The sequence below is a fragment of the Pelodiscus sinensis genome, chromosome 1, assembly GCF_052426305.1.
Source record: "Pelodiscus sinensis isolate ZL-2025 chromosome 1, ASM5242630v1, whole genome shotgun sequence".
In the NCBI taxonomy this organism is placed as follows: Eukaryota; Metazoa; Chordata; order Testudines; family Trionychidae; genus Pelodiscus; species Pelodiscus sinensis.
In genome coordinates, this window is record NC_143052.1 from 268,746,754 (window position 1) to 268,761,860 (window position 15,107).

Here is a 15,107-nt window from a genome sequence, read left to right on the forward strand (position 1 = left end):
TAGGGGGAGAGGTAGATATGCTGGAGGACAGAGCTAGGGTCCAGAGTGACCTAGACAAATTGGAGGATTGGGCCAAAAGAAATCTGAAGAGATTCAACAAGGACAAGTGCAGCAGCGCTACAGGCAGTTCTGCAGAAAAGGACCTGGGAATTACAGCAGATGAGAAACTGGATATGAGTCAACAGTGTGCCCTTGTTGCCAAGAAGGCTAATGGCATATTAGGGTGCATTAGGAGAAGCATTGACAGCAGATCTAGAGAATTTATTATTCCCATTTATTCGGCATTGGTGAGGCCATATCTGGAGTATTACATACAATTCTGGGACCCCCATTATAGAAAGGATGTGGATGCACTGAAGAAATTCCAGTGGAGAGATACAAAAATATTAAGGGGCTTATGCACATGACTTATGAGGACAGGCTGAGGGATTTGGGCTTAATTAGTCTACAGAAGAGTGAGGAGGGATTTTATAGAAGGCTTCAACTACCTGAAGGGGGTCCCAAAGAGGATGGAGATAGGCTATTGTCAGTGGTGACAGATGATAGAACAAGGAGCAGTGGACTCAAGCTGCAATGGGGGAGGTTTAAGTTGGATATTACAAAAATCTATTTCATTAGGAGGGCGGTGAAGCACTGGAATGGGTTGCCTAGGGAGGTGGTGGAATATCCATTTGTAGAGGTTTTTAAGTCACAGCTTGACAAAGGCTTGGATGGGATGATTTAGTTGGAACTGGTCCTGTTTTTAGCAGGGGATTTGACTTGATGTCCTCCTGAGGTCTCTTCCAACCGTATGATTCTATGAACAAGAGATTGGCCCAGGATGAAGTAACCATTGCTCACAGTGGTCTGTCTGTTCCACTGCTCTCCACAGAAACAAGCAGAGACATTAAGCTGATAGGGACATCCTTCTTCCCCACACATTTGGGTTGAAGAAGCAGGAGAAAAACCCTATTTTGCTCCTCAAAATAAAGATAGTACCCAGGCATCCTACAGAAGAGCTGTGGATGCAGACCAGGGGTGGGGGAAAGTTCAGCTATTTTCCCCAGCCAGCTCCTCACAACCTGCCCTGGATGGCACAAGGAAATTCAATACACTATTCTTTTGTGCTCTAGATAGTCTTCACTCCACTGACTGCTTGCCCATCTTCCACCAGTCCCTCTCCCTACCAGTCTGCACTTCCACTAACTAACCTCTGCTTTTTGGGGCCTGATCCAAAGCCCAGTGAAGTCAGTGGAAAGATGATCACTGACTTTTCTTTTCTTTACTCTGTTATTCTCCTGCTTCTATTAACCCACCACTCTTATTTTACCCTGTGCTGCCATAACATTGGGCACAGGGTAAAATAAGGTTGGGAAGGGAATCCAAAACTTAGTATTGGCCCGATATTTGTCAATGACCATCCTGGTCACTTCGCTTCTATGTCATATATCTTTCTCCCACCTTTAGTCTGTCTTGTCTAAGCTCTTTAACTATGACTTACTGTGTGATTTAGAGTACCTATCACAATGTGGCTGTTACAAGGCGCTTGCCCTGCACAGGCCCTTTAAGGGCAAAAACCCAGCCCTAAATGAGGGCTGAGAGTGAAGCCTCAGTTGAGGAAGTTCTGGCTAATGAGGGCCCAGCTGGGGGCTATATAAAGAAGGGCTCCTTAAGAGAGAGGTGGAAGCTCACTCTTGCTATGGCTAGAGAGCAGAAGGGACGCAGCTGCCTGGAAAGCAGGAGGCTTCCTGGAAGTAAAACAGTGCTGGGGAAGACAGGCAGGGCTGGGGAAGCTCTGGTCAAGCAAGCCCCCAGGCTGCAAGGCCTGAAGCTACTGGGGCTGCAAGGGGCAGCCATGGTAGTCAGGGGCAGCAGGTCCACACCACTTTGCAAGTGATGAGTGGCCATTACAGACTGCACTTTGCTCCTGAGGCAGGGGCTAGACGAAGACTGACAGTGGGTCACTGAGGCAAGATGGGTACTGGGGAACTGGGGGTACCCAGTTCTTCTCCCAGGGAACACCTTAGGAGGGAAGGACCCTGGAGTGCACAGTTGGGTAAACAACACCCCCCAGAAGGGGGTGCAGAGAGACTGGAGTGGGCACGGCCAGAGGGCAGTGTCCTGAAGAGGATGCCGTGGTCAAAGAGTGACACGGGTCTGGACTAGAGGGAAGAGCAAGAACAACAGGGAGACACCAGCTAGAGAGAGTCGTCCAGTGGGCTGGTGAGCTAATTCCCAGGACTGCCGGTGGGAGGTGCCATGGTGGTAATTCTGCTCCGTGACAGTGGCCCCCTATCTTGTTTAGGGCCTACAGGCATAGTACAATATAAATAATGATAATTATAATCAATAATTACTGCAGTTTACCTAACCTATCCCAGATTTGTGGATGTTATTCTCAGAAGAATCACATTTAAAAAGGGCTTAGAGGATGATGTAATCTCAGTTCTAATACTGATCACCTCCCAAAACCCCATCACTCCCAGCATTTCTTCTTTCACGGATGCTACTCCTAGAAATAACAAAAGATGGCTTGATAGTACTCAGGGAATACAGAATTAGAGGTAGGATACAAAGTTATCAGCAATGGACTTTCACATAATTATTTTTGAAGCCTCCCTCACTTTGTCATCTAGATCTAATTAAAGAATTCTCTGTTAAGAACATAAAAATGGCCATTGTGGGTTAGACCAAAAGTCCAGCTAGCCCAATATCCTGACTTCTGAAAATGGCCAGTGCCAGATGCCCCAGAGAGAATGAACAGAATAGGTCACCAAGTGATCCACTCTGTCACCAATTCCCTGCTTGTTTATAGAACTTTGCTCTGCAGTCTTTATTTTCAAGATGATTTTTCATTTTAATTCCCAACACCTAGTAATATATTGCTTCGTTTGAGAAACTCATGCTAAATACTAAGACAAATTCTTTGCCTCGTGTTTTCAAAAACTTGGCACTCTGCTGTAAAGCAATAAGTCTAGAATGTCGAGGAATTCTTAGAAACTTGCCTCTTTGACCAAACATGGGCAAAGGAGAACTTGTATCAGAATGTAATAACAATATACAACATTCTGCAAGTAGCTCTTTTACTGTGTTATGAATCAATCAAGAGCTTTACTACAGGACAATATTTTGGCAAGGATATTTTCCATATTATTTTTTTCCTATTCTCTTCATTTTCTTTCAAGACAGATCATTAGTTATGATCTTTTTAATGTCCTTTCTAGATAAGTCACTGATCCTAAACAGAACTAAATGTGGTTTTTCAAAATGCAGATGTCTACAAACAAGTTTGTGAGAATTTGTTTTCAATATATGTCTCTTGTATTGTATAAAGGACTGGGAAGGTAGAATTTATACTTATTTTGCTTTCCTTTTCTTAGAAAGGAAAGATATATAGTTTTGACAATGAAATGCAGTGCAAATCTATAAACAATATGAATGGAATATGTATCAAGATTTCTCTCTAAAGTTGTGCAAAGGGAAGTTAAATTACCTATTTTAACTTGTTTTAGAATAATACGAGGAATGGAATACTATGTCATCATTATTCAAAACATGTCTACCATCATAGTTTTGTATCTGTACTTAACATTTTATGTTTCTAAAGTGTTTGTTGGTTGTTGGACTGGTTTCTTTGTCTTTTTGCATAATGGCCCAGTGCCAACCAGCCCAAGGATCACTTGGCATAGGAAATTCAACGTTGTGGATGAAAAAGATGGAGGCAGTCAAACTCCCAAAATTGTACTTATCTCAATAAAAAGACCAACCTGGTACTACAATACCTCCAGCATGAAATTAATTTATTTTGAAAAGCAATGTTGCCTAGAATAAGCACAAACTTGAGTCTGACATGACTCAGTTCTAATCCTTCTTTTCCCACTTATTTGCTGTGTAGTCTTAAGCAAGTGATTTAATTTTTCTGCTCAGTTTTTCCCAAGCTGTAAAATAAGTATAAATGGTTATTTAGTAGACATACCATTTCAATGGAATTTTTACCATTTCAAAACCAACAGCAAACAGCATCATGTTTTGAGCTTTGGCCACATAGGAAGAATAGTCTTGCGGTTAAAGCACTGGACTGGTACTCAGGAGATGCATTAGTAGCATTAGAATGCATTACCTTGTGTGAAACATTTCACCTCATTATGCTTCAGGTCCATATCTGTAAACTGAGGATAACAGTATCTCCTGTCTGCCACCCTCTGTGTTGTCTATTTAGACTGTAAAATTTCAGAAAATGTCTCACTACATGTTTGTGCTTTACCTAATGCAATGCGGTCAGCTAAGTTGCTACATGATACAGTAATAATACTTTTATAATAGTTGTAATATATGTAATAATATTTTTATAAATCCTCACCATCCTCTCCTTCACAAGTCCTACCTTCTTCATCTCATCACACTTTAGTTTGTGTTCAGCAGGTGCCAGGTCTAGTTCAACTTTCACTTTCTTCTAGGAATGTAAACAAGTAGTCAAGTATACGATACACCTTGGTTTATCAGTTCATCTTTTTGACTACTCACATCTGCCCCTGCTTGCTGCCTCTGTATCAGCAGCAGTGTGGGGTGGCAGGCAGCTGGTTTGCATGGAGAGCTGATATTTAAACTCACTCCCCTCGCAAACCGGTTCCAGTCTGGCATCCCGCACGGCTGCTTCTGATTCAGAGGCAACAGCGCAAGGTGGTAGGGGGCTCCCCAGGAGTGGGGTCAGAGCACACTGGCTACCAGCTCCACTCTCGGGGACTACAGAATAGTTGAATAACCAATAAGAATTCATGAGGTTACTCAGCTATACTATTATCCACTATCTAACATCCCTAATTTCTACTTTAGAATCCATATCATTTTGTGTTGAATATGTAAGTCTTTGCGCAATAAGACAAATCAATCCAGTAGAGCCACGGCAAACACAACCTTTTGTAATGTTGCTGGCTTGGTACCTCTGTCTTGCTCATCTGATATGAAATAATAGATTGTACTACGTAAGGTAGAGAGGATTTTGAATGCAGAATGAAAGGGAGGATTTAGAGAGGAAAATAATCCTGGTGGGTTCATTTCAGTACAGCCACCTGGTTGGTGGTGCTAGCAGAATGAAGCCAATTGTTCATGTAGAGTACATAGCTATGACACACTAACATCCTTGTCTTCTGGGTGCCGCCTTTAAAACTATTGAGGACTCTCTCCAGAGATAAAGAAAGCAGCCAGTTAGTTCTCAGAGTATTAGCCTCCATTATGTATGTGAGGCCAAACAGACTTGTTACAGAAAAAGGCTCATAATATAATCACTTGTGGTTCTTTCCAATTTTAAATGTACTATCTATGGTTTCTTTTTTGTTTGGAAACCTGAAACTCTTCTGCCTTAGATGCATTTTCTTAAGCTTCTTGATACTACTACTTGAATGACAAGAAGATCCCCTTCTACTCTGAAAAGGGTACAGTAACCAAGAAAAACAGTGAAATAGTTTGCTTAACAAAGATGAACAGATGATGTAAATAATGTGGGAGCATCTGGAGTGATCTTCCTGATGCTGATATCCACAAATATTTCACAACCTTGAAAGATAGTCCTGTAATCTAAACTGCAATTTTATACTGCTGATGCATCGTGTTCCTGATATTCAACCAAAGGAAAGTGCTCGTTTTCTAATTCTATTCAACGTTATTTCATAATGTAGGATGCATATTAGCATAAACAGAATAATTCTACAAATGATGTCTTGCTGTTTAGGTAATTATTACAATTAGTCAAGTTCAGAAGTGACATAAATGGTGTACGTTACCCACTGGTATGTCCCTACTGAAAGACTTTTTTCCTGAACCCCTGCTGAGAGTTCTTCTGTATTACAGTTTGAACCTCTCAAATCCAGGACTCTGGTCCAGCGATATCTGTGGTCCGGAAGGAAGGACCGTATATGTTGCTGGACAAGAGCCTGGGAGGCGAGGAACACTAGTCAGATGGGAGTTCGCGGTACAGCCACTTGGTTGGTGGTGCTGGGGAGCCCCAGCTGGGCTGGTCCTGAAGTGGGGAGTCCAGCTCTAGGGAGCACTCCCTGCGCAGCTGAAAGGAATCCCCAGTCTCAGCCAGGAACCCCAGTGGCAGTGGGGCTGGTGCCAGCCAGGAGGAATCCCCGGCCCTGGTTGGAAGCCCAGGCAGCAGCTGAACCAGCAGCAGGTGCAGGATTCTCCAGCTGGGAACCCCGGTGGAAGCAGGGTCAGCAGCGGTGGGGGGATCCCTAGCAAGAGTGGAGCTGGTGGTGGCAGGGGTTGTAGGGAATTCCCAGGCCAAGTAGGCTGACCCTGGGAGCCCTGGCATGGGGCCAGTAGCAGAGAAGGAATCCCAGGCACCAAGGACACTCAAAGCCCAGACAGGAGCCTTGAACTACCCTGGTCTGGCAAACTCCATGGTTCAGGACCACTCATGTCCTGAGGGTGCCAGACCAGGGAGGTCCAACCTGTAGTGAAATGCAGACTCAGTGACATGAAGTCAGAGTTATGGGCATCACTCAGCATGAGCCAACTCTCAATAGCTGATTGTTTGCTCAGTCCTCACTCAGGCAAAACTCCCATTGAGCTGAACGGGCCAACTCACATCCCTGGTGATTAGCACACCTGGAACTCAGCCAGAGTTCAGTGGCCTAGCCATGCTCTTTCATAAGAATAGTCACACTGGGTCAGACCAAAGGTCCATCTAGCCCAGTATCTGGTCTTCTGACAGTGGCCAATACCAGATGCCCCCAGAGAGAGTGAACAGAAAAGGTAATCACCCTGTGATTCCTCTCCTCTCATCCATTTCCAGCCTCTGACAAACAGAAGCTAGGGAAACCATTTCTACACATCCTGGCTAATAGCCATTGATGGACCTAACCTCAATGAATTTATCTAGTTCTTTTTTGAAAGTCCTGGTTTTCACAACAACCCCTGGCAAGGAGTTCTACAGGTTGACTGTGAACTGCATGAAGAAAAACTTCCTTTTGTTTGTTTGTTTTAACCCTGCTACCTATTAATTTCATTTGGTGACGCCTAATTCTTATATTATAGGAATAAGTAAATAATTCTTCCTTATTCACTTTCCACATCAGTCATGATTTTATAGACCTCTATCATATCCCCCCTTAGTCTCCTCTTTTCTAAGCTGAAAAGTCTCAGTCTTTTTAATTTCTCTTCATATGGGACCTGTTCCAAACCCCTAATCATTTTTGTTGCCCTTTTTTAAGATTGTTCACTCATAGAATGTTACTCTATTTTTGATTGGAGGGGCCTTCTCAAAGGGGACTTTTCTAGAGACTTTCTATGGCAGACTTGCTCTGTTAAAAAATTCAGCTATCAGCTGGGAATTGTAGAATCATATAACATGAGAACTGGAAGGGACTGCTAACAACAGTATATTAGCTACTACTGTGTATCCCTTCTTCCTATACCTCAACTTAACTTTTTGCCAGAGGTGACATTTTCCCGACTTTTCAGAAAGTATTATAGAAATGCCCTCCTCCTAATTCTCCCTCTACGGCCACTGAACACATCATGGTGGACCAAACGTTATCCTAATAAAGGGCTTCCCAGTAAGTAAAGCTGGAATAGCACTAACCTGTATCCAAAGCAATATATAGCCCATCCTCACAGCAGACATATATCTTGGTCCTAAATCAATCAACTGTTGGGTCCACAGAACTATCTTTAACTACTGTAACATTTAGATGGTATCATGAGCTTTTGTGGGCACAATCCACTTCTTTAGGGTTGTGCCCACGAAAGCTCATGATACCATCTAGAAGTTTTGTTAGTCTTTAAGGTACTATTTTTTTTAAGTATTTCCTGTTACAGACTACTCGGCTACCCCTCTGAAGCTTTTTAACTACAGTATTTATCAACTTTTCTCCCTTGTACTCTTTGGCTCAGGCCACACGATCATCACTGTGATCTGGCAGGCAGATTGCCCCCTAAAGAAAACTTCCTGTTGATATTCAGAAACAGCTGCTGAGCATGTCTAGTAAGTCCCACACTCTAGTTCTGGATGCTTCTGGAGTCTTCTAGCTGAAGTTCCCTGCTCTATCCTCTGCAGCATATGTGCAGATTATTCCAGCTAAAATCTGGTTGTCCTCCACACTGATTCTCTCCCTTTTTTGGGGCCAAAAGAACAGCCAAAGGTCCATCTATCCCAGTATCTTGTTCTCTGACTGTGGCCAATGCCAGGTACCCCAAAGAGGAAAGAACAGAACAGGTAATCATCAAGTGATCCCTCCCCGGTTGCCCATTCCCAGCTTCTGGCAAACAGAGGCTAGGGACAACATCCCTGCCCATCCTAGCTAATATCTATTGATGGATGTATCCTCTATGAATTTATCTGGTTCTTTTTTTAACATTGTTATAGTCACAACATCCCCTGACAAGGAGTTCCATAGGTTGACTGTGCATTGTATGAAAAAGTACTTCCTTTTATTTCTTTTAAACTTGCTGCCTACTGAACAAAGTCAAATGCTGCAGTAGCTTATACTCCCATTAATTCTTCAGTGGAAACATGGTGCAGCTCCTAATGACCATCAAGAAGAACGAAGAATTTCAGTTGTTGATTACAGATATGCGATCTCACATCAACAGAAGTCTTGATACATATAGTTATAGTATGTGCACAAGTACTGATGTTTATAATAAAATAGCAATTATTCAGATTTAAATTTTTTTAAACAGGATTCCTGGAATTATGTCCTGGAATCTAAGGGTGTGTCTAGACTACAGAGTTTTGTCGACAAAAGTGGACTTTTGTCGACAAAACTATACCTGTGTCTACACTACCGCTGAGTTCTGTCGACATAACGTCGACAGAACTCAGCAGTTTTGTCGACGCTGGTAAACCTCATTTTACGAGGCATAACGCCTTTTGTCGACAGAGTTCTGTCGGCAGAAGGTGTTATTGCATCTAGGGTTGTGTCTAGACTACAGGGTTTTGTCGACAAAGCAACTTGCTTTGTTGACAGAACTGAATGTAGTCTAGACACTCTTTGTCGACAGAAGCTTTGTCGACAGTATCTGTCGACAAAACTTCTGTCGACAAAAGCCTGTAGTCTAGATGTACCCTAAGGGTGGCTAGATGGAAAGACAGAAAGAGAGAAGAGAGCTGTGCGGACCGTATGGGGAAAAAGAAAAGATGGGACAGGTTAGGATTGGGGTGCTTGAGCATTAGACATTGCATATGGACTATTTTTTGAAGAAGATGCATCGATTGCTGAATTCCCCTTATGGCTCTTAGGATTTGCAGCATGATCCTAAACCAATTCAAGTCAATGGAGTCTGTCCAGGATTTGAATGTTGCATGCAGCCAGTATGTACCGATTTCCGGAAATGTCCTCAGCAACATGAAGCAGATAGCCAACTTGAATTATCCCAGCTCCAATTAAAGAAACATAGACTGGCTTAGTTCAGTCGCTTATAAATGTAAACTTTTGTCTGTGCATAATAAAAATGATTTAAGCGAGCTAAGATCCTCTCGAGTTTCTGCAACATGCATTGACACAATCTCTTTTTTTCCCTCCCCCATTTACTTAGCAACTGCTGACTGCCCAACAGATTGAGACGTATTTTCACTGAATTACAGACAGCTTTCAAATAACTGAAACAAACAAAAATATACTGGGTGGAAATACATTTAATACACACATATAATTATGCAATTATTTCAAATTAAAAAACCCCACAATAATCTATTTTGACATGAGACATCCTTTCAAAAGCCCAGTTTTCATCCAATTGAGATGAAAAGGATGCATATGATTCTCTGTTGTACTTTCTTAGAATTGGCATTCTTATCATATGTTTAAAGATGTATAGGTCCAATAAGAGACCACAGAATAAGATTCCTTGGGCCCAACTGTCTGGACCAATCTGCTCTGCCAGCTTTGAACCACACAAAAAACAGCTAGATTACCCCTCGGGGGTTACACTGAAGAGGGAGACTTCCCAATGGGTGTAAAATAAAGGGCTCTATACCAAAACCCTATAGTTTGTAGTGTAAGAGGTGTGAAGGTGCAGGTAGAGTGCAGTGTGTTCTGGCTATGCCTCCTAACTATCCATGATGGGCAGATTAGGGGAGGAAGACAGCCAGTCAGCATGGGCTGAAGCAACCTAATTTATATGAGGACTGGGACCACCTTAGAGTAGCCTCGGGATTGGGGATCAGCCAGGGTCTACATGGGAGAGGCTCCCTAACAATTTTCCCCACAAAACTGTTCCATACTTATCACTCTTACACATAACAATCCTTGGGGTTCATATCCACATGCCTTCTCAGCAATTACTTCCCTCTCCATCAGCTCCTCTGTTACCACTGACTCCTGCAAGCAAAGGCTTCTGAAGGATGTGGGAAAGAAATTTCTGTCTTGTAGGGTCTGTAAGGGTACGTCTAGACTACATGCCTCTGAAGACAGAGGCATGTCGATTAGACTACCCGGCATAGGAAAATGAAGTGGCAATTTAAATAATCGCTGCTTCATTTAAATTTACATGGCTGCCGCGCTGAGCCGATCAGCTGTTTGTCGGCTCAGTGCGGTAGTCTGGACACACGGGGGTCGACATCAAAGGCATTTGTCGACCTCCCAGGTATGCCTCATCCCAGGAGGCATACCTAGGAGGTCGACAAATGCCTTTAATGTCGACCGCGGAACGTCCAGACTACAACGCTGAGCCGACAAACAGCTGATCAGCTCAGCGCGGCAGCCATGTAAATTTAAATGAAGCGGAGATTATTTAAATCGCCGCTTCATTTTCCTATGCCGGGTAGTCTAATCGACATGCCTCTGTCGTCAGAGGCATGTAGTCTAGACGTACCCTACGTGTTTACTCAGAGCTCTGTATTAATATGCCTACTAAATAATCTATTTGTCAACAAAAGATTTCCAGAATCTTTTTTGTCATCTGCATTGTTACAGGCATATTGCTGATGGGCATTTTGAAATAACTTACCAAAATAATTGAAACTGGTGTGATTAGGTTGTGTTATTTTCACAAAGTAAGGAGAATTTTAAAACACTGTCCACAGAGTTTTCAATTTTTTGGTGCGGAATTCCCACTCAAGTATTTTATTGTTCTTGGAAGTCTTTTGTCATGGCTCAACAGATTGAGCAACCCTGTTGTCTCTGCCCCTAGGCCACAACATCCTGCATGCAAGGGTAACTCTACTGACTATGGTCGCTAAGTATACTTACCTGAAGCTAAGGGCAGTTCTACTGATTCTGGTCACTGGGCCATATAACCCTGCAATGAAGGACAGTCCAATTGATCCTGGCTGTTAGGTCATACTGTCCAAATCTAGGGGCAAGCCCATAGACATTGGCCACTGGGCCCTACTGTCTTGTTCTGAAGGGCGCTTCTACTGAGTGCTATGATGCTCTTTAATGGGTGACAGGGTATATCTGCTCTAAAACATGGTCCTTCACATATAAACTGGAGTAAATCCAGTGAGTGCCCTGTTGCCATAAATTACAATAGTTACTGAGATACATATCATGCCAAGGGGCAAAAGTCTAAGGCAGAAAGGCATCACAAAACAAGGATGAGAATTTTATGCGGGCAGCTTCCACATACTTTAGTGACTGACGAGCATTCGAAAAAAGCTTACCAATAGGTAACAAGAAGACAAGCTTTGGGTTTACAAGTAGATTGATAAAGGGAAGACAGCAACTTTAAGGCACCAAGAAGTGTTATTTGGAGTACTGAAAGCTATAGACAGTCTCAAGGTAGTTGGCTTACCATGTTTTGTGAATCCAGCCAATTCATGTTAACTGCGCGACATCTGAGTTTGCTTCTTTGATTTTAGACATGGTTTTTAAAATGCACATAGAGAACAACACAAACATGGACTGCTCTCTGTGAAATACAAACCAAAATAAATCATTATACTCATGTTTAAAATCTGTAATTATGAGTCAGCTGCTGGTATGGCTTTAAGAGTTTTGCCAGTGCATAGGAGAAGGATCATACCTTCTATGTTCATGTTCAGTCAAACCCTTTCCAAATGTATTTTCGGGATGCACTTCTGGCAAGAGACTATGCAGCAAAGCACCTGTTCTCCTACAATTAAAAAAAACTTGCTAAGAGATTACAAAAGATAAAGAGACTAGACTTTATCGTCAATTTGAGCAATTAAAAACCATTTGCAACCAATATTACAAACAGAGCTTTACGTAACATGACATATCTTTGACTAAAGCTTTTAATCCTTGACCCTAAAACATTTATTACGCAAATGACATATAGGGTCAATATTAAATTGCACCTTATAAAAACCAAACTGGATATGTAAAATAAGGATCTATAAACTTGCCCAAGTGAAATGATTTATTGAAATTCACTTCATCGCCACTGTACTCTATGGAGATAATAAGGGAGGACTATAATTTTAATTGGTTCAATAAAGCCAACTCTTATTATGGTAAATGAATGTAAAAGCAAGATCAAAGGCAGCCTGCACAACTGGCCTGTCGGCAGCATCATTGAAACAGAATTAGCAACCCTTCCAGCAAAGCAGCCAGCAGCGAGGAAGCACACTGCCCTTCACAAGGTGTTTCTCAAAGCTTTTAGATGTTTTTATTTTAGAAAGAGCTTCATCAAGTGAAGGGTCATTGATTTTTTAATGTTGTTTGGTGAAGACAAAAGGCAAAGAGCATAATGGATGGTGAGGGGGAGACAGGGAGAAAGTAAAAGGATCTACGTAGATGAGGAACGGATGAATTCTCATGTCCCAAGGTCCTTCCTTTCGCCCTGCATATGATCCTGAACTAAAGAGACAAAAAGACAACATTAATTAGTAGCTTCATTGCAGATATTTCCTAGTGCTATCATCTCCTCACAATGGTCCCAATCCCAGTATCTAGGTTGTGCACACGGAAGTTATCTTCCCCTTAATTCTGCAGAGACAGTTTGCATCCACTTCCAACATTTTATTGCTGCCGTAACCTCTGATATTGATATGCTACTCTACCTCAGAATCTTTAATGTATTTATCCTACCTTCAGAAGGAAGGGAACAGCTATTACTGCTATTTTACACAAGTAGAAATAATTAACAGAAAATGACTTACCTAAGGTCACAACGGAAATCAAACTGGTCTCTCAGGTACCAGGTTCACACCTTGCCACTGCTCCATTCTTCATCTCTACTCAGGGCAGGGGGTGAGGCTGCAAGCGGATCTCCATAGTCCACTAGTCTATGCTAAAGTGGCAAGTCAGCTTAAGATACACAGCTCGAAGTAACTATGTAGCTGGAGTTGAAGTATCTTAAATTGCATTTTGGCACCATCCACACAGCAGGAGGTTGACAGAAGCAAGTGCTCCCGTCAACTTCCCATACTCCTTGTGAGGAGCAGGACTCCCAGCACTGATGGGAATGCCCTTTCAGTTCGAATTAGCAAGTCTTCACTACACCCGCCAATTTAACCCTGGAAGATCAACTGCAGCAGCGTTGATCTTCTCCATAGCATAGAAGCCCTCAGACCCTTTGCCTCCCACATATTCAATGGGTGGGATTCCAAAACCTGTCCTCCAAACAAGAGATCTAAACTGGTTCCACTGTATTCATGGCACTTGCAACCGTGGAGGAAGAAGTGGGAGTTTAACTTATAAAAAGAAGGGCTGGTTGCAGTTTAATCTCAGATGTCAAGCAAGTGCACTAAAGAACATGATTAATTTGATAAGGCCCAACAAGCACAACTTACAACCCAGTAAGGGTGATGCTTACCATGTAAACAGTTATCCATAAACATTCCTAGAAACAGAACTAAATAAATGGGCCATATGTTTGTAACAAATTGCAAATAAAGGATGTGAGCTAGATCTTCAAGGATACTACAGATTGGACCTCGCTGGTCCAGCACCCTCGAATTTGCCGAACCAGAGGAGGTCCCCTGGTACCAGCTCCCCAGACCATTTTCCCTCCCCGCTGCTAGGCTGCTGCAGCCCTGGCAGCCCAGAATGCCCCGGCTCCATTTTTGCTATTGGGGCCACAGCAGTTGCTGCATCTCCAGGCCCAGCCCTGCTATCAGGGCTGCTGCACCTGCCATGTCTCTGGCCCCAGTCCTGCTACCACAGACGCCACAACTGCCACATCCCCAGCCCTGCTACTGGGGCTGCTGCAGCCACTGCTATGCTACCAGGACTCTGGCACCGGTCCCAGCCTCAGCCACACCAGAGTCCGAGCTGCCAGCCCTCTTACTGCTGGGACTCCCAGTCAGGACTCCCTGGTCCAAGAACATCCGTGGTCCTACCAGACCACAGATGGTTCTGGATGAGGGAGTCCTGGTTTTGGTCTGTATTAAAATAGCCAAGATACTGTAGCATTTGTTTATGTTTGGACAGCACCGAGCACCTTGTGTTTGCTGCCCAAAAAACAACAAACCACCAAAAACACAACAGTATTAGGTGTAAAGTGGATATTAGAGGCAAAGGGGATGGAAAAGAGGAAGAAAGCTTTCCTACACACCAACAAGACACAGGAGTATGTAATTCAATGAATTTTACAAAAATTAACTTTATTCAAGAAACAGTTAAATGACATTGGAGCACACCCAAAACAAAATCAAATCAGGATTTCCACTGTTAACATTGATTCATAAATATGGACTGGATAGTGACAATCTAATTTCAAGTCCTAGATTATCTGTGTTGATAGCACTATAGCTCTAATGCATAGCTACAGGCATAGCATATGAAAGCAAGAAAAGCAAAGTGTTAAAAGAAATCAAATGGTGGCCCCAAAATAGGAGACTAACTTGGAAAATGACTCAACCGGGCACCATTGCAGAAGCATAAGAACAACTCAAAGTTCACCAGAGTGAGCAGTTGTAGAAACCTATTGCATCATATCAAAGGAGTTAAGTAAAGTAATAACATTCAAAACAAGGGCAGAAAGCAGATGTGGATGTCTGTTAAAACACGCACGAAAAATAATCAATGAAGAACAAGTAGCCTTTGCAAAAATCAACCAGCCACATATAACATTCTCACATAAGCACAGAAAATGGTAAATGATGGCCAAAATAGAAAGGAACATAGCAAAAGTAAGAGTGTAAAAGTATAGTAACACAGGCCAAGGAAGAATTTGAAGAAACACTGAAAGATTTTTTTAAGTACACCTGAGGTCAG

The 15,107-nt window shown here is 42.6% G+C and overlaps 1 protein-coding gene across 2 annotated transcripts in view; it reads right to left on the bottom strand.

The window, feature by feature from the left end:
• LOC142826457 (uncharacterized) overlaps positions 1-15,107 on the bottom strand; it is a 201,198-nt gene that overhangs the window by 106,970 nt on the left and 79,121 nt on the right. For both annotated transcript variants that reach the window (XM_089775430.1, XM_089775429.1), the window contains 2 exons: positions 11,950-12,039; positions 11,719-11,835 (listed from right to left, as the gene is read on the bottom strand). In XM_089775430.1, the coding sequence (XP_089631556.1) occupies positions 11,742-11,835; positions 11,950-12,039 (184 nt within the window). In that variant the 3' untranslated portion in view covers positions 11,719-11,741. The remainder of the gene's footprint in view (positions 1-11,718; positions 11,836-11,949; positions 12,040-15,107) is intronic.